The following is a 20,704-nucleotide window of genomic DNA, read 5'->3' as shown; positions in this document are numbered from 1 at the left end:
CTCTGAGTCCTACTTATTAATAACCTTAAAGATAAACTGTTGTTTTAGACCTTTGTATAAATCTCTAGAGTTGTTTCTTCCAAAATCCTCCTCGGCTTGCTTAATCAGTTCTTTGTTGTATTTTCTTTTCACCCCTCTTATAATGTTGGAGGTGTTCTTTCTTTGTTATTTGTTATATAAATGCACATTTTGGCTATTTTTGGTCATAAGGTCATATTTTGAGCTATTTTCGTACAAGCGTCATATTTTGATCATATTTCAACAGTAGCTGTGCAAAATCATCTTCAACTTACTGAATGAAAACTAGTATTCACAAAACTGCTCCTCGATATCACATCTGCAGTTAATACAAGTAGAATACCCTGCCTTTTCTATCAGGATTGTGCAGAACCTTTTTCCACAGTTTGTCAGAAGGTCTGGCATACATTAAGTCGAACTTTGGCATTATACCTAGTGCAATTACTCGTTTAAAATCTGATAGCTTAGAAATTCATGCAAGTACTTAAATTGTGAGAAGTGTTGAACTTTCAGTACAACAATCACATGGAACAGTTGGCGACTATATAAAAGGGAAACTTGAAAACGTGCTAATCGAAATGACGGTTTTCACGGTGTGTGCAAGATAAATGATGTTCTTAGAGGAGAAGGTACCAGTACACTTCAAGATGAGTGCATACTCGACAGCAGTGATTTAACACTATTTAAATATGCACCAATAACATGTTATGGCGTAGAAAGGAGCTTCTCTTCTTTCAAGAATTTACGAAGTGAAAATCGGAGGTCCTCCGCGCTTGATGCTCTGCAGATGAATTTTGTTATACACTTCAGTTCCACCCGCGGAGAACAATGAAGACGGTATGTGAGTTTGCAATATAGGCTCTGCCGCCCTACCATAATGTTATGAAAGACATCTACTTAATTCTTTTTGTGGTGCTCAATTTAAACTTCAATGCATTTGAGTAATATTAATGAAATCTGGGCTTAAACGATCCAAAATATAGATTTCTATTTTTATCATATTTTAAACCATCAATGCAGGGTGCAAACACGTTTTTACTTTTAAATGGTGTGTGATCCGTTAATCTTAGCGAACTTAGTACTTTATAGGTATGTTTTTCCAAATGTTTAAGTGAATCAAGGACAGACTGTGAATAACTGCTGAACATATATATTCAGAAAATTAATATGAAGATGGGAATAGAGAATTTAGTTAACAAATATGTATCAAAGGAATTGCTGTTTTGATTTATATCTTTTAAAATGGCCATATTTAGAATAATCATTTTCGGGTCGTATTTTGTCATTTTTACACCATATTTTATCACTTTTGAGGTCATATTTAATCACTTTTGAGGTCACATTTGCTTGCTTATTTGGACTATTTTTAGGTCTTAAACTCTGAGTCCTAGTTATTAATAACCTTCAAGATAAACTGGAGAAATTATAAATACTACTCCGCTTCTGAAAGCTGATAATAAATTGAAAATAACCATATGGCCAACACTGGCGTATCTGTTACAGAATGCCCCGCTCGATCAGTTGCCTAAAGGATTACTTAATGATGTGGAACAGACGTTCAGGATCAAGCTCAAAGAGATTCTTGCACTTCCTATTGAAGTTCCAGATGCCATAATTTATTCACCTATAAATTAAGGCACCAGAGGAGTTGACCATGCGGTTAGTGGCGCGCAGCTGTGAGCTTGCATCCGGGAGAGAGTGGGTTCGAATTCCACTGTTGACAGCCCTGAAGAAAGTTTTCCGTGGTTTTCCATTTTCAAAATAGGCAAATGTTGGGGCTGTACATTACATAATTAAGGCCATGGCCGCTTTCTTCCTACTCCTGGGCCTTTTCTATCCCATCGTCGCCATAAGACCTATGTGCGTCACTGCGACATAAAGCAAATAGTAAAAATAAAAAGCAAATTAAGGCCCAGTGGGAAGCATTTATTCAACATCCTGGAAAAATCTAATGACGTATATGAACTCTGTGGGAGAAATATTTGGAAAGAAAAATCTGAATCCTTTAATAATTTCAACGCCGCTGAGGGTAAACAAACAATAAACAGCAAAGCTATCCGAGAGTCAGGAGTTTTGAAAATAGTTTCTCTCCCTAAAAAGGTCAAGAATTGCCCTCTTCGCACAGCACCCTCAAGAAAATAAGTGGCATGCAGAAGAAAATAAGTCTTTCAATGTCAGAGTGGACTGAAAGCATTAAAATGATGGCAGACATGAATCCAGTAAGAAGCTTGTACGGTAGAAGCCAGGTTTGTCTGTAGTGAGACAGAAACTTTGGGACATGTTTTCGGCTATTGTCCATTCGGCTCATTGGTTAGGAGTAGGCCTACTCGTCAGACAACTTGCGGCCTTATTGCTGAAGCCTTTCGCAATAACAGATGGGAGGTATATAAAGCAGTGAACTCCTTAGCTGGAAATAGTAGCACAAGAAGAGTAGATATTCAAGCTAAGGATAAACGGATAGATCGTTCAGTAACATTAGATCCAACAGTACCAACCAGAACCAAGCAAACAACAGCCACATGATATGTACTCTGAGAGGTTTCCAGTTACATCATGGAGAAATACCGTGTGAACTCAGTCACCGTTTATGGATTGTTAGTGGCAACAAAAGGTACCATACTGGGGATGATAGCCGACTTGTGGAAGAGATTTACCCATAAGGAAATCTACCGACCCGCGATTACCGAGGTGTCTGTGTGTGAATCCGTGCTTCTTTTAACTCAATTGCTGCCAAGATCCGATGAGATCCGATGCCGTACAAGCCGGTTCTCAAATACAATTTGTTCAGGTTTAACGCAACAGTTGACTCGCGTATGCATGTTGGCTGATCCATGGTATCTCCAACTTACAAGTAAATACCATTTTCTCTCTGACAAAGAGAATATAACATTCTTACTTTCTATATCTTTAAGAGGTTGGCACGCGCCGCCCATGTCAAGTGCGCCACGTACATTCTGCGGTAAGTTTGATTGATGCAAGGTATTGCTTTTGTCGTGTTTTGCGTGTTATACTGTGAATTTCTCTAGGGTAAGATGATAAAATATTATTTGGAACACTTGTGTTAAAAATACATTCAGGCTATGTTGTTAGGAAATGACAGTAATATATATTCTAGTGATGAAAACAGTGAGACAGATAATAACAGTTCGTGTGACAGATATTAGGTCCAATGGTGTCATCCCTCCTCAAATTACTGCTACTGTCGAAAGTGAAGATGACAGTTAACCAGTAATATGCAAGCCAACATGATGATGAACCTAACCTCAATTTTTGATTTTCAAATTTTTAAACTAATTTTTTGGACATTTTAAAACAGATATAACACTTTTAACATTAAAAGATAACACAGTTTAGTGGTTCTAACAGTGGCATTGACATGTGAAATAATTATTACTATACAGAATACTAATTCGAATTTGCAAAATTAATTGCAGAGAGTGGAAATTAATAATTCATTATTCCTTGTTTCCATGAGGACATAAGCGCCAACAAAGTAAATCACAAGACATATACCATGAATACCATGAATCATTTACAAAGCATCTATATAGTTTCAAAATGTAGGTGACTAAAACGTTTTCAGCAAGATCTCAATTTAGGTTGGTAATTTTAGCAGTACTACAGCATTTTAGCTTGGCAGGAAAAGGGTTAAGGAACCATTTGTACTCCTTAAATAGATAACAACATGACAATACTGTGTCTTACGGCAGACCCGTTGAGGGTCAGTTTCCTAAATATTAACTAACAACCCTGAAAACCTTGGTCTACCAAGCGACCGCTGCTCTGCCCGAAAGCCTGCAGATTACGAGGTGTCGTGAGATCAGCACGACGAATCCTCTCGGCCGTTATTCTTGGCTTTCTAGACCGGAGCCGCTATATCACCATCAGATACCTCCTTAATTCTAATCACGTAGGCTGAGTGGACTTCAAACCATCCCCCAGATCTAGGTATAAATCCCTGACCTGGCCCGGAATCGAACCCGGGGCCTTCGGCTAAGAGGCAGGCATGCTACCCCTACACCATGGAGCCGGCTTCCTAAACAATGGATTATATATATATATATATATATATATATATATATATATATATATATATATTGTGCCCTCTAAATTGGTGCCTTGTGTTATAAAAATGAAAATGGACACTTTCTACATAATTTATTATTTTCTCATAACTCATCTATTTAAGTCAGGAGCGAGGCGAGTACGGATCAGCTGTGTGCGTGTGCTCGGCCTTTACGAGGCAAGGTAACATGTTTTAGCCCGAGGCGAGTGACGTATCCTTCCTTATTTTACGAATGCAATAAGCAATGGCTGTACAAGTCACGTGACAGATACGAGAGTGCGCGAAGACAAGTCCACTCAAATATTCTGGAATAATCTCAAGAAGCTAGCAAGGAACCAATGACATTTTGAAAGCACCAGTCCTGTAATTAATATAAAGCTGTGTATAGACGAGAATTGCACCCTACTCTTGTACTCTATACTCTGTTATCTACTCATATAATCTTACTATTGGATTTGCTATGATACGTTTTAACACGACTATTTAGTTCGAAACACATGTCGAACGATGTCGATAATTTGTAGCAGCGATTATGCTAATTGACTTTAACTCTGAAGTTGTAACTACCGAGTGAATTGGCCGTGCAGTTAGGGACGCACAGCTGTGAGCTTGCATTCGGTAGATAGTGAGTTCAAACCCTATTATTGGCAGCCCTAAAGATGGTTTTCCGTGGTTTCCCATTTTGCCACTGTGCAAATGCTGGGTTCAGTACCTCAATTAAGGCTATGGCAGCTTCCTTCCGACTCCTAGCTCTTTCCTATCCCATCATCGGCATAACACCTATCTGTGTCGGTGCAACGTAAAGCCAATTGAAAAAAAAAAGAGTTGTAACTACATCAAATTTTGATGAATATTTCAACAAGTCAAATTCAATTTTTCTTGCTGGTTTAATTAGTGAAGAATTACTTCAGAAGCCCGAGGTACAAAGTCACGAGTTACCTCAGAAGAAAATTCTAAATGTGCATTGTATGATATCGTAAAGTTACACAACCACGTGGCAACTATACAACTGAGTTGAGTATTACTGTACTTCAAAATGATTCTATAGTAGCAAATTCTGGTTGAATGCAAAATATTAAATTTATTTTTAGTTTCCAGCGGTGTACATGAGTGTTTGTGCATGCAGAGTCCTGTGTTCGAGTGCGACAAGGGATTACCATGTTCCAATCCAAGGGAGAAGTGGATATATGGCTAAACCTGACCATTTCAAGATTTAGTGCATTTACAATGCTGTTCTAAATGGATACGCAGCCAAGATTATGAGGTGGGTTGCCAGATATAATAATAATTTTGTGTGGCTAGTTCTAGCCGAGTGCAGCCCTAGATAGACAGATCCTCCGATGAGGGTGGGCGGCATCTGCAATGTGTAGGTAACTGCGTGTGTTGTGGGGGAGGATAGTGTTATGTGTGGTGTGTGAAGTGCAGGGATGTCTGGGACCGCACAAACACCCAGTCCCCAAGACAAGTGAATTAACAATTTAAGGTTAAAATCTTCGACCCGGCCGGGAATCGAACCAGGGACCCTCTGGACCACAGGTCAGCACGCTAACAATTTAACCGTGGAGCCGGACGATTGCCAGACGATATGATGTGAGAGAACCAACTCTATGAAGGACCAGACGAAAATTGACTCCCATCTACATTACCAGATTGTATTATTTTCTTTGATTTTCCATCAATTAAACTGTGATCTTCTCAGTAGAATAAATGTTTTATATTAATTATATTAATTATATGCATCTCCGAACACTTGGAGATAACTTTTGTTATGTTTTGTGGCCAGAATGTGAAAATACCAGAAACTGTCACCGACACAACTCTCTGAAATGCATTCAAAACATTAAAATTATGAAGAATGAATACAAATGCTCTGAAATACGCAAAACACATACAAAAGAGATCAATATGACTCATACATTATTAACATTCGATTTCGACAGGGTAAAAGCACAGAACCGCAAGAAAAAAACACGTGGCCTACAACTCCAACGAAACTAAGCATAGAAGCGGCGTTAACAGTGCGAGAATTACACGTACAAAATAACAAACTAATTCTTTCGTCCCGATTAACGGAGTCGCTAGCGCGCGCTAGCTTCTCTTGTTTGTAGGATAATTGGCGTCCTGAATTCCCAGCTGTAACGCACACATGCTGCAGTGGTGAGCGGGAAACACGACACCCGAAAGCGACGGAAAATGAGGTTGCATAAATTACACAAGCACATAAGAATTTATCCTAGAGGAAGAATATTGACCATACTGGAGTTTACATTGAACAAAAATAGGAAGAAGTAAAAATAAATAGGAAAATCAGAAGACGAGTTAAAAACGGAAAGTTTCCAGGTAAATCGGAAGGGTTAGCAGGTATGCTTGAGGTACACAAGGTGATTTGCTGAATGAACATTAGGATAAACAATCTCTTTCTTACCTTTTAGATTATACCCATTTACATTACATGAACAGAAGTAAGAGTAACTGAGTTACTATGATCTGAGTTCCATACATAACATTGGATCTTACCTTGAGACCATTGTCAGAGCTCTTCCACACAGATGCAGCATATTTTATATGAGCCCATGCTTTATCCTGATCACTTAGTTTCGTCCCAAAGTATGCATAATAAACATTTTTACAAAACCATTAATGTTTCTTTGTAGTTTTTTCACAGTATATTCTCCACAAATGTAACAAACGTTATCAGGTGAATTATGACAGCCCCTTGTGGTCATTTTATGTAGGCTATCCAATGTTTATTAACTCACTACGATTGCAGTAACACTGTACTTATTGCAAAGGAATCTACACTGGAATAACAACCATCTCACTCAGTGTGATCATGACAAATGAATTTATAAGTGAACAACAGCAACTGAACTGGTACAACAACAATAATGCATTCTGCATTAAATCAGAATTATTTCATTTTGTGAAACAATAGCAGAGGTATAAAAATGGCTTTTATTTCCTGTAGGCCTTAAAATTTAAATAATGATTTGTGCAAAACTGGTGCGTGATGGAACTTTTCCATTTTTTTAATTCAGCACCCAAAAATCTGTGTAAACTAGTGATTATTTTTCAGACACTTTTTTCTTGCATATTACATGACCAGTGTATATAGCCCCTTGAAGTGATCTTTGTTAAATAAATAAATAAATAAATAAATAAATAAATAAATAAATAAATAAATAAATAAATAAATAAATAAATAAATAAATAAATAAATAAATAAATACATCCATGCAACCATTCTCTCTTAACACTGAAAAAAGAAGAAGTGTGATACCTCAAAGAACCAAGGTATTGGGCAACGGAAGGGAAGGGACATAAAAATAGCATGAAAATGAAATGCTCCCCAGGCCTCACAATCCTCATACTGTCAGGGCCAGAGGAGAACAAGAGTTGAACAAGAGAAGTCAGACAAAAAAGGTGAGTGGCACAAGTAATTGGAAGCATTGCCAGGTAGAGATCCCAAGGGCAAGTGAGGTCGTATTCTACTCCCCCACCCATTTCAGTGTTAGAGCACTGTACCTTGATACTGAGGACGGCTTCTTTCTGCTGCTGTAGCAAGTCCCACACATCCAATGCGCCGTCCATTCGTGTGGTGTAAAATACAGAGTAGCGTGTGGGGCTCCACGATCCATCGGTGAGCAGCGGCCGGTAGTTACTATGTGAGAAATATTACCTTAGCTATCCATGTGTGCACTTTTTTAAAAACAAATATACAGTACAAAGGAAAGAATTAGTGTGTGAGATGAATGAAATCTGATATACTGTACCTAATAATGAGGGCCTGGATTTTGATGTTGTCATACTTCACTTGTGCATCAGACACATTGCTAACTTATAAGTAAGTCCTGGTCATTTGATATTTTAGAAAGTTTTTGTCACTGTTTTACTTTTATGTCATTTATTGAAATTACGCCCCATTATTTTGTTATTTTCAGCAAATCATTACAATTATTGAAACAAATTGAAACAAATCAATAAGTTGTACGGATTTAAAAAGAAGTACGCAGGTACTTCCTTGAACAGTATGTTGGAGAATAAATCGATAACCACTGTGTACCTATTTTTCCACCTAGGTTTAGTTTATTTTGAATATCTCATTTAAAAAATGTAAAATGATGATATGATGTAAATCAATATTTGAAAAACATTCCTTGTTATCTATGTAGGCCTATGCCTTATGTGTTAACTGAAACTAAAAGCTGCCAAGCTGTGATTGTAAAGGGCAGTCCTTCCTTGAGCCACTAGCTCACTGGGGCATTCTATATAAATAAATAAATAAATAAATAAATAAATAAATAAATAAATAAATAAATAAATAAATAAATAAATAAATAAATAAATAAATAAATAAATTAATTCTTGTTTTAAAGTCTTTTTTGTCCTTCACAATTATTTTGTCATTTTTATTCATTCACATTGGTATTCAACATATCTGAATATTCACAATTATAGGGTTGGGAGTCACCATCTAATTAATATTTGCCATAAATACAAGTGTATGTATTTAAATTTAAAAATACATTACAGTACAACTGCAGGACCATTTTATAATCATGCTATTTGCTTTACGTCCCATTAACTACTTTTATAGTTTTCGGAGACGCCGAGGTGCCGGAATTTAGTACCACAGGAGTTATTTTATGTGCCAGTAAATCTATCGACACAAGGCTGACGTATTTTTTAAATAGATACACATCTTTATTGCCCACCCTAGTATACACCATCGGCTTACAGGTAATAAAGACAGAACGAAACAAAAATAGCCACTACATCTATCTTAAAAGTACTTAACTAAATTAACTTCTTTTTTGCTATTGGCTTTACGTCGCACCGACACAGATAGGTCTTACGGCGACGATGGGGCAGGAAAGGGCTAGAACTGGAAAGGAAGCGGCCGTGGCCTTAATTAAGGTACAGCCCCAGCATTTGCCTGGTGTGAAAATGGGAAAGCACGGAAAAACATTTTCAGGGCTTCCGACCGTGGGGTTAGAATCCACTATCTCCCGAATACTGGATACTGGCCGTACTTAAGCGACTGCAGCTATCGAGCTCGGTACTAAATTAACTACCTTTACATCTACTCAGTATCATCCCACACGTGCGCGGATCGCCAGCACACATGCAGGATGCCATCGCACTACAAACTACCCTAATCACCTACTCCTACCCACAACCTAAAAAAGACTGGTCACTGCGCCAGCCCCGGTATGGAACACACGCCCACCAACACGATTGAAGCAGCCACCAGCCTCGCCACGTGAGAACGGCTACCATATCTCACCGACACTTGCTGACACTGTGTTCCATCCCTATCTTGCATGACAGGCCGCCTGTGATGGAAACCCGACCCATCACGCGGCCTGCCATACTCTACCGATGTGTACGTAGACATGCTTAATCCTAACTTCCTTGGGACAGGTCAGGTTCCCACACCTCTCTCTTCCCTTGATACGTCTCACTCTCCTCTCTCGCGCTCTTTCCGCGAGCTATATATCACATTGATATAACAGTTTATCTTTTTTAACTCTCCATCAGGTACTTTCACAATTTTCGTTATACTAACCCTTACTACTGTACTACACACTATCCACTTCAACCCTCATAATTTTCTGTTCTATACAAATTCACTTACATCACCTCCTCCACACATATACTCCTGAACAAAACTCCTATTCTACCACACCGCACTTACACACATACAAATTGTTTACCGTTTCAAGTCAACACGTTCACAGTCTTCTCAATCTACAGCACCACATTTACACACATCAAACCGTTTTCTTACCCAAACAGATTGTTCACTCAGACTTTTCTCAGTTCTTTCCATCTTATTAAAATTAAGACATAAACATCAACTATCATTCATTTTACACCCCTCATCAACGCACCTAAAGCAATTTAATTCTTTTTTTATAGACACTATAACATGCTATCACAGTTTCCATACTGCCAACATTTTCTCCTTAACTACAGCCCCACTTAATCTACCTTAATTACTATTCCATACAGCTTCTTTATCCCCTCTCCTCACACATATACACCTCAACATACCAAATTTTTTCCCACACCTCACCTACACACAAACAAACAGTTTCCATTCCAAGTCTATTAGTTAACTCATTCTTCTCCCGACCTTTTTTACTAGCTTCTAACCAAACGTCATTTCAGCCATCAACGATAAACTTAAACTATATAACAGCTTCTTAAATTTACACTACCCTCAGAGCCTAATCGACCTCTCATTTTCTCAAATCCTACCTAATTTTCTCAGGCTTTCCCTTGTTACAAGCTCTTTTCATTTACACATCTACTCTCGTATTCTCGTATACTACACCCTCCCATACTACTACTCTTCGGTCTACTTCCCAACAACTTGCCCCGGGCGGATCACCATTCCACAGGACAAGGTGCTCTCCTCCTTCCCCTAACACTACAGCCCCCTCTTCTGATGCCATGGCCACCATGATACCCTTCCCGCATCTGCTCAGGGCGGATACCCATTCCTCTGAGCAGAGTGCCTTCCCTCTTCCCCCTCAGCATGAACCACTTTATCTGAACAACACCTGTTATTCCCTCAGTTTCTTTAGAAATCTATCTCTAGCCACATTTAAGAATTTCGCTATATTCGTTCCCTTCTCCTACTCTCTACATAACCAAGATGTCATCTTATAGCTTTTCCCTACTTTATCCACCTCCTTATTACTTAGTAGTTTAATCTTTACCTCCTCCAAAGCTCGACATTGATTGAAAATATGATGGTCCGCCCACCTCTCTTCACATAACACACATCTATCCTTATTCTCACTACCTACCCATCCACTGTTCTCGGAACTCCCAAAACCCACCAATACAAACCTCTCTTATCCCATCTACACTCAAACTCAGTTTTCGGGTTTATTACTTCCACCAATTTATTTAATACTGATAAAGAGACTCTCTCTCTACATTCCCTTATTAAACTCTGTCTTTCTATATCTAGTAGTCTTCCCTTTATTCTTTCCCATACCCATTTATTCCTTCCTCCCCCTACACACATCTCCATATACCCCAATCCCATCTGTTGTAACCTTTTCTTGCACTTATTCACCCAGTAACCTTCATTCGGCATACCTTTCTGAAAACTAAACGTTTCTTGTACTAATAACCCACACTTCCCTTCCTCCAATCTAATCCAATACTTGAACACCCTCTTAGCTATTTCAACCTCCATCGATTCTTTACAGACTAATCTGGCACTGGCATTGACTGTACAGTTCTGAATTCTGAAGTTTGTATTTAACAACTGGAAATTTCTTTTCTAATACCCCCACCGCCGCAAGCGCTCATCTTCCTTTCAATTTAGCCCTCCTGCACTGTAATTTCCAAGAACCATTCTTACTATTACACCTAGATACTCAATTTTCTCCCTGGTCTAATTTCTTCCTGATCTAGCCTCCATACTTCCTTATTCTTTCTCCCACCCCTTTTCCTGAGTATTTCTTACATTTACTCTGAGAGACCACTTCCTGCTATACTCAACTACCTTGTCCAACCCTTTTTGCAACCCACTTGTCGTCAAGGCCAAAATCAATAGGTCATCCGCCAATAACAACCCCGGAACCTCCATTTTCCCTAGATAAGGACATTGCCATCTCTCTCCTCCATGGCCCTCTAAAATATTATTTATAAATAATATAAGTAATATCGGGGATAGCTTACACCCTTGTCTCACCCCGCTCTTCGATTCAAAACACTTACTCATCCATCCACTCACAAACACTTCCTCATAAATTGTTTCTATTGCCCCCACATTTTCTTCGACATTCCAACCTCCCTTAATCTCATAGATAGCGCCTCCCTACTGACAGTATCGAAGGCTTTTTCTAAGTCAATCGCTGCTACATATACGGTAATTTACGCCCTGCTATCCTCACATACTTTGTAATCAAGGATTCCAGAATACAAACATTATCGACTGTGTTCCTTCCTTTCCTAAATCCATTTCGAAACTCAGATATCCTCCCATACTGTTCTGCCCAATTTGTTATCCTATTCGCCAAAACCCCTGTGTACTCCTTCGATAACGCGTCTAGGAGTGTAATTCTTCTATAGTTGTTAGGATCGCTACTAGCCCTTTATTTTTATAAATTGGGCATAATGCCGCCTTCCTCCATTCCCTCGGAAATTTCCCTGATTCCAGCAACCTATTAAAAATTTTACAATCTCCCTCAACATCGGTTCATTTGCCCCAACCTCCTTCCACACACTATTGGAAATAACGTTCACACCTCGCCTTGGGTCTGGCATTTTATAATATTCTCATTACGTCTTGCCTTGTTCTCCCTTCATCCAATATTTGAATTTCTACTTCCAATTCCCTTCCTACATATGACTTGTCTATTTCTGTACCAAAATTCCGCTCTCCTTCTAAAAGTCTTATAATTGCCTAACCCAATCGTTTTCTCCTATTTTATCCCCCTTCCCCACCGGTTTCATTATTCTAATCTTGTTTATAGACACCCATATCCTCCCAAATTTCTTCTCTCTACAATATCAATTTATTTTTTCAGCTTCCGCCTCCTTCCATCCTCTTTTTTTCTCATTCAATACTCCTTGTATTCCCTTGTCAATTTACAATATTCCTTCCTTTTCCTTGCTTCCCCTCCTTCATAAACTCCGCTAGGGCTCTCATTAAAACATCTCATTTTCTCTTGCAGTCTTCATCAAACCATCCATTCATTTTGTTATTTTTTCCCTCTACCCTTCTCCTTACTTTCTTCCCCACCCTCCATACAGGGAGTTCTATTCATTCTAACATCCTATCCATGTCATTCCCTTCTGCCGCCCTTTCAATTCCTACCTTTAATATTTCTCCCTCCTCTTTCAAATCCCGTCTCAATTTCTCTTTCCCATTATCATCCCTGACATACTTCCATCCTCCATTTTTATATACCTCCCTACTTTCCTCCAGCTTGCCCTTCTCATCAGCAACCAAAGTTCTCAATTTTATTTTGATAACCCATATTCTAACACCTCAAAACTTATTATTCTCCTTAACGCTATCTCTGAGCTTATTCCTATATCAACTACACTCCCTCCATTTGTTGTAATATATGTCAAATCTCCCACACTATCCCCCTTCATCTACCAATTTAAAATAAATAAATGTTCTATAGCACATAACTCTAATAACCTTTCTCCATAACTATTACACCATTATCCTTACACTTTCTTTGCAGCCCCCGCCTACTTTTACTTCTTTCCCGTACACCGGTACTCTATTGCTCACTCTCGCATCCAGTCCCCCAATAAAATCACCCCATCGTCTACAAGGCCCTCTAACTGTGTTTATTTCTTCAATCAGTTCGCCAAAGAAATGTTTATTTGCATAAACTGAATCGCTCGGATGGTTATAAAGCAAGGCTGGACAAATTGCTTCAGATGCCCCCTTCCCCATTTTAACTCTCAGCCACACTATCCCGTCCACCCTACTCTGTAACATCTCCACCCATTCATATATCTCATTTCTTATTAGAACTACTATGCCTCCTGGGTTTCTGCCCCTCTTCCCTATTATTTTCCTTAACGCGTTAACTAGTCTATAACCGTCCCATGTAATTTCAGCCCCTTACCCTAACCACGTCTCCACTAGATAAATTATCTCAAAATTTTCCACTAAATCCACAATTTCCCTATTTCCTAACTTCTCCATCAACCCCTCAATATTCAGCACCCCTATCAACATCTCTAGTTATTTACTCCCCTCCATCTCTATGCTTCTGCGTTTCACAACTTCCCCCCTTACTTTTCATAATTCTTCCTTGTGGCTCCTCCCCATCCCTTTCCATTTCCCTCCCTTCTTCTCCCCCTCTTTCCCCTTTTCCGTGCCAAAGCCTTTTTCCCCTCCCCAAAGATCTTTTAAACATAACAATCTCCCCTTATTCAACGCCTGATTTCTCTCCAAATTTCTTTCTACATTTCTCTTATTCGGGGAGGTCGAGTCACTACCCTGACTCCCTTTTCCTCCCATCACCTCTTCACTACCTATCTAGTGTCATATTTGTTGATTCACTCCTTCCTGCGTTGTTCTGCCTCACCAAGGTCTCTGCAATCCCGACCACCTGACCGCCGACACCACAGTCCTGTCTTCTCTCTTCCTTCTCCCCACTGATGACACCTGCTCTCGGTTTCTGCAACTCATTTCCTCCTCACATTTTTTCATCCTCAGCAGTTCCTCCTGTGTCCACGATCGGGTCCAATTTCTGCCTGAAGTCACCAACCACCTCCCTACTATCTTAGCTCGCAGTCCCTGCGCTCTAGCCCACCACATATGCGGTTTTAAGATCTCGGACCGCATACTGTCGTCTTTCTCTATCTCAGCTTTCAAATATATATTGTTCGAACATAAGGGATACACCTCCCTCCGGTCTGCATAAAGCTTTTGGTTTAGCATAAGAGTGTGCTGTGCAGTATCCTGTGATGCCAAAAGGCTCCGTCAAAAAAGTTTCTGTAGCTATTATTACATCTTGTCCTATCCAAATATCATCTGGTGCTGTATTAACCCTTCCACATTCCAAAGTAGTATGTCCAATGTCTTGCCTGTCGTCTTCTCGAATTCTCTCGGAGTCTCGTCTTTATTGCTTACGAAATCGATAAGTGCGGTAGGTTACTCCATTTGGCCAGAATTCTGGTTCAAAGACTATTTCCCGTTCTTTCATAGGTATGCCTATTTTAAACGCTTTGTTTGATCCTCGTGTGGGTAATTGTTCGCATTAAATTACTTTAGTGATACCGTTGTTTGAGAGATGTTCTTTCAGATCTTCTTCTGTGATGTCATCCTTCAGTATTCCCACGTACACCCATGCTGTCCTTTCAGATTTCCGGCATTCCTCACAATTATATCGGCCATCAGGGTTGAAATTAATTCTACCTTCACCGGCTTATGACCCTTGTACCTTCCTACTCTATATATATCATCTGTATCCACTTCAGAGATGTTCATCTTCATTTTATTCGAAACTATGTCCACCACTTTCAATAATAACTCCACTTTTGATTCTAATCCTTCCTCTGGTACACGATACACACATATATTTTTTCTTGCTGATTCGTTCCTCGCTAGCTTCACTTCTCTCTTCATTGCTGTCAATTCCTCTTCCAGTACCAACACCTTCATTTTCAAACTCCCTACCTTATCTTCTATCTCCACTAACTTGTCATTTACCCCTCCAATTTCTTCTTTTATAAAAATGTTAAAGTCCTTCATCTCCTTCATTTGGGTTGCCAGGTGTTCCTGCATCATTTCCTTTATTTCTTCTCCTATGATCGCTTCCTTCATCACTCTCTTGATCTCTTCAAATTGCTCCCAACCAAATGGTCCCTGATTTGGACCTAGGTTCCTTTCTATACCTCCTACCACCATCAACGTCGCAATAACCGTCACACACAGCATAATTTTCAACAGTCCTTTAGAACCACTAATTTCTCTCCCTCCCTCTGCTCCACCTTTCCTCCAATACCACCTTGCACCAAGCCATCTTCCAATTCTTAGCCTGTATTGCTGTAGCGTTACTCCCATCTTGCAACCTCAGATCACTCATACGTCCGCACTTTCCGCTGTCTCGCTCGTGACTCAGTTGACGTATTTGAGCACCATCAAATACCACCGGTCTGAGCAGGACCAGTTTTGATTCAACTGGGGATCATCTTCAGCTGCTGAACATATCATTAACATCAATTGTCAAAATAGCAGATATATCATCATCATCGGTGACCAACTCCAGTTTCCCAGGTGTGGTATACGAGCCCCTTCTATTTTGTTCGGTCCATGAACCATTCTTCGTTCACAATCCGTTTCCAATCCTGACATCTCTCCTCTACATCCTTCTTCACTGAGTCCGTACATTTTCTCTAGGTCTCCCCGCTGGTCTCTTTACCCTTATTTCTCTTTCATACTCCTTTCTTGCAGACCTGTTGGCACTCATTCTTTTCACATGACCAAACCACTTCAGTCTTGCATTTTGGACCTTCCGGAGTAAGGAGTCTTCTAGTCCTACATCTTCTCTGACTTTTTCATTCCTAATTTCATCCCTCCTGGTCTTCTGGATCATTGTGCATAGGAATATTTCTGCTGCTTGGAATTTCGAGTTGTCCTTTCTTGTTAATGTAGCGCTTTCCAGGCTGTATGTGAGGATAGGGTGTAGTATGATTTATATAGTGTCATCTCCCTTTTGAGTGGTACTTGTTTATCCCATAGTAGCTGTCTTACTTGGAGGTAAAAATGTATTGCTTTGCTGATTCGACTGTTTACTTCATATTTAGCTAAGTTATCCTTGGACATTATACTACCCAAGTACTTAAATTCTGTGACACTGTCCAGCTTAGTGCCATTTAGAATGATTTCTGGCTGATTGTCACCCTTCTGTACCTTCAAAACCACCATTTTAGCCTTGTTGATGTTTAACCTATATCTCTCAAACTCCTGACTCCACTCCTGCAGTCTATCTTCCACATATTTCTCTGAGTTACGCCAAATTCCTACATCATATGAAAATGCAAATACTTTTAAGTCTTGTTGCCCCTTTTCTTTTAGCGCCTTTAATATGGTATCCATTACAATGATAAATAATAGGGGCGACAAAGCATTACCTTGTTGTACTCCCCATTATGTCTCACACCAGTCTAACAGTCCAGAACCGACTAGTACACAGCTTCTGGTTTTCTCGTAAAGCACCTTTACTTTTGAAATTAGACTGTCTCGAAATTTGAGCTTTGTCAGGCACTCTCAAATAAGCTCCCTTGGTATGCTGTCGTAGGCCTTTTCAGTGTCAATGAGCAATAGATATAAAGGCTTCTCTTTTCCCCTTTAGCATCCTCACAGCAAATGTAAGATCTGTTGTTGATCTTCCAGGCCTAAAGCCATATTGTTCCTCTTCTAAAGGTAGTTCTACAATTTCTCATAATCTATCCTCTATAATTTTTTTCCAGAATTTTAGTCCATGAGAGAGTAGAGTGATGTCACATTTTCGTCTGCTGCCTTTCCTGATATAGGTACAATTATACTTTTCTCCCGGTTGTCTTGGATGGTATTTTGCTGCGGTACTGCGTTTAGGAGTCTATATAGACATTGGAGTGCTGGGGCTCCTCCTGGTCTCAACATGTCCACACTTAACTCATCTATTCCTGCAGCTTTCCCTTTCTTCATACTTTTAAGGCTCTTCTCTATCTCCAGCCATGTGATTGGTGGCTCCATGTTTTTACTGGGCTCTTCACTTTTTCCAGATTCTTCTCTGTTTTGAATTAATTTGATGCTTTTCCATTCAGGAGCTTATCAAAGAAGGTCTTGAATTCTCTCCTGATTCCATCTTCCTCTCGTACTACTGATCCATTGTCCTGCTCTATTACCTTGATGTCATCTAGGTTATTTCGCTTGTTTTTAATTACTCTGTAAAGATGTTTCTTGTTTCCTCTGCTGTCCTCTTCGAACTTTTCCACAAACTCATTCCATTTTTTCTCTTTCTCTTCTCTTACTATCCTCGTAGCTGTAAGTTTTTATGCCCTGTAGAGTTCCTGTAGTTAAGTCATTTCTCGGCTACCTGGATCTTGTGCATCTTTTTGCTTTTCTTTGTCTAGCATCTATTTTGCCCAATTCCTCTCTTTTATAGCCAATCTGACTCTGTTATTCCACCAAGGTGTCTCTTTTTCTTTGATGGTCGATCCTGTTACTCCATATAGGTATTTAGCTTCACCCACCAAAGTATCTTAAATTTTTTTCCATTCTTCTTCTACTGTATTCATTTCCCCTTTTGGTAAGTGTCTCTGTATTCTTATTTTATATTCTTCCTTAAGCTTGGCTTCTTCTAATTTCCAAGCCTCCACTTCATGTTTTCTTTTTCTTTTCTTCAGGGTTGTGTTAGCCACATGATTTAGATCTGCAATAAATAATCTATGATCACTGTCCATACTATCACTGGGGATAACTTTGACATCAGGTACACATTTCCCTCCCCCTATGTTGGTGCTGATATAGTCGACGAGAGACTTATGTTTTCCATCCCAGCTATATCTTGTTATCTTGTGGCTGTCTTGTTTTTGGAAGAAGGTACTTTTGTTGATCAATCCATTTCTTTTGCATAAATCAAGCAGTTGTTCGCCTTCTGCATTTCTGTTCTCAAACCCTCATAACCAAGTCTGTCTGTCCCAACTTGTGCATTTAAGTCCCCAATGATGATGACGTTTTCTTGATCAATTATGTCTTCTAGATCTTGACAGAATTGTTCATTCTCTTGAGCACTACATCCAACCTGTGGTGCATATACCTGCATTACCGTGTAATTTGTGTCCTCCAGCTCCGTAGATAATTTAATGATCCTATCATTCTAATAGGATATTTCAGTAATGGCGTCCATGTCTTTGGTTATCAGAAAAGCTACATTATTTCTGGCCTCTTCCTCGCATCCACTCCATACTAATTTGTAGCCATCTCTGAGAATCTTGCTACCTGCCTTTCTCCATTTTGTTTCACTCATTCCCAATATGGATAGATTTTTCCTCTTCATAATATCGATAAGTTCTTCAGTTTTTCCAGTCAGGGTCAAAATAGTCTCAATTCTTACATTGTTCTTCGGACATATCTGTCTTTCATCGGAGCCATATTGGCCGCCATACCTGTGAGACCTGCTCGAAGACTTTGTCAACTTCGGTATTATATTTGAAAAATGTGGCGACTCCATCGCCCAGTGGGCAATCACTGGAATCAGCCTCACGAGTATTGGTGGGTGAACCATATACTTAACTAACATGAGGAAATGCGTGTCAGGCACCGACCATCTAGTGCATAACAAAGTATCGACGCGAAGATCTATGGGTAGGCCTAGTAAGCCAGTGGTAACGTCTTCGAATTGTTTTCAAAAATCAAAATAGCATATACATCGATTAAGATACTACTCTAAGTTTTATGAGCTGTTCTCAATCCTAATAGTAAAATGTGACAATAACAGATTAAAATGGTACAAATCACGTCTAAAATTTTTGCTTGAGCTTCACAAACAGTCCTATATTCTAATGCTAATGTTGTCTGTCACCAACTGGTGAGAAAGATTGTATTAAAAAAGCTTTTTTGTTTGTGCAGTCAAATGTGCACATATTGACCAAATGCTCAGGTCAGAGTCTGTAATAAAAATATGTATAGTAAAAACTGGTAAAAGGGTAATTTTGCTATCACAATTAAGTAAAATGGGGCTAAGGTTTGTTTGCAACACTTCAAAAACAGGCGTACGGTGATATAATCAATCCTAATCAAAGACATATAAACAGTAGTCCAAAAGAGACGAAACATCACTAAGACGGCATACTCAAGTTTTTTCAAATCCTCACTCTTTTTCCACGAACCTACTACGCTGGCATAGCAGGAGGAGAGGTGATACTCCCACGTGGCGCGTCCCAGGTGGTGGATAGGGGGTCCTAAACTAGCTTGCCGGAGGACTTGAGGGAAATAAAATACCTCTCGCGGACCAAACACACAACCCCCTCTGGGTGGGGGGACGCAGACGAAGAATACACCCACGGTATCCCCTGCCTGTCGTAAGAGGCAACTAAAAGGGGCGACCAAGTGATGATTATATGAGAACCACGAAACTCCTTGCGATTAAGACCACCACGCGGGGAACACCATGGGTCGCTTTTCCTTGCGCGTAGTGCCACTATGTTAGGTACGACATAGGTTTGTGATTATAGCAAACGAGAGCGCGACGGCTTTTACAGTACCTGTGATTAGTAGCACTATATGAGCGACACCATGGGATAACGGAACCCATGGTTCTGGCTTGCCTATGATTAGTACCCACTATATGAGTACCACCACGGGATAGCACCTAGTACTCTTAGGTGATGAACACCATAGATTTGCGTTGCCTGTCAATGGCGCCGCAATGTGCGAAACACAGTAGGTCTGTAATACACTGACTGACAGAGCAAATGCAACACCAAGAAGGAGTGGTCAGAACTTTATGCCAATTGCAGGGTAGACTGACGTCACTGAGGTATGCTCATGATGTGAAATGCGCCGCTGTGCTGCGCACGTAGCGAACGATAAATGGGACACGGCGTTGGCGAATGGCCCACTTCGTACCGTGATTTCTCAGCCGACAGTCATTGTAGAACGTGTTGTCGTGTGCCACAGGACACGTGTGTAGCTAAGAATGCCAGGCCGCCGTCAACGGAGGCATTTCCAGCAGACAGACGACTTTACGAGGGGTATGGTGATCGGGCTGAGAAGGGCAGGTTGGTCGCTTCGTCAAATCGCAGCCGATACCCATAGGGATGTGTCCACGGTGCAGCGCCTGTGGCGAAGATGGTTGGCGCAGGGACATGTGTGGCACGTGCGAGGGGTCCAGGCGCAGCCCGAGTGACGTCAGCACGCGAGGATCGGCGCATCCGCCGCCAGGGGGTGGCAGCCCCGCACGCCACGTCAAGCGCGATTCTTCAGCATGTGCAAGACACCCTGGCTGTTCCAATATCGACCAGAACAATTTCCCGTCGATTGGTTGAAGGAGGCCTGCACTCCCGGCGTCCGCTCAGAAGACTACCATTGACTCCACAGCATAGACGTGCACTCCTGGCATGGTGCCGGGCTAG

The 20,704-nt window shown here is 40.2% G+C and overlaps 1 protein-coding gene across 1 annotated transcript in view; it reads right to left on the bottom strand.

Annotated features, from left to right (window-relative positions):
• Window positions 1-20,704, bottom strand: part of LOC136856751 (dynein intermediate chain 3, ciliary-like) — a 128,823-nt gene that overhangs the window by 18,554 nt on the left and 89,565 nt on the right. Inside the window, exon 6 of the mRNA XM_067134846.2 lies at window positions 7,610-7,745. Within this exon, the coding sequence (XP_066990947.2) occupies window positions 7,610-7,745 (136 nt within the window). The remainder of the gene's footprint in view (window positions 1-7,609; window positions 7,746-20,704) is intronic.

Source organism: Anabrus simplex, chromosome 1 (assembly GCF_040414725.1).
Source record: "Anabrus simplex isolate iqAnaSimp1 chromosome 1, ASM4041472v1, whole genome shotgun sequence".
Lineage (NCBI taxonomy): Eukaryota > Metazoa > Arthropoda > Insecta > Orthoptera > Tettigoniidae > Anabrus > Anabrus simplex.
The sequence above is the reverse complement of the archived record's forward strand: the minus strand, read 5'-3'. Positions and strand labels throughout refer to the sequence as shown.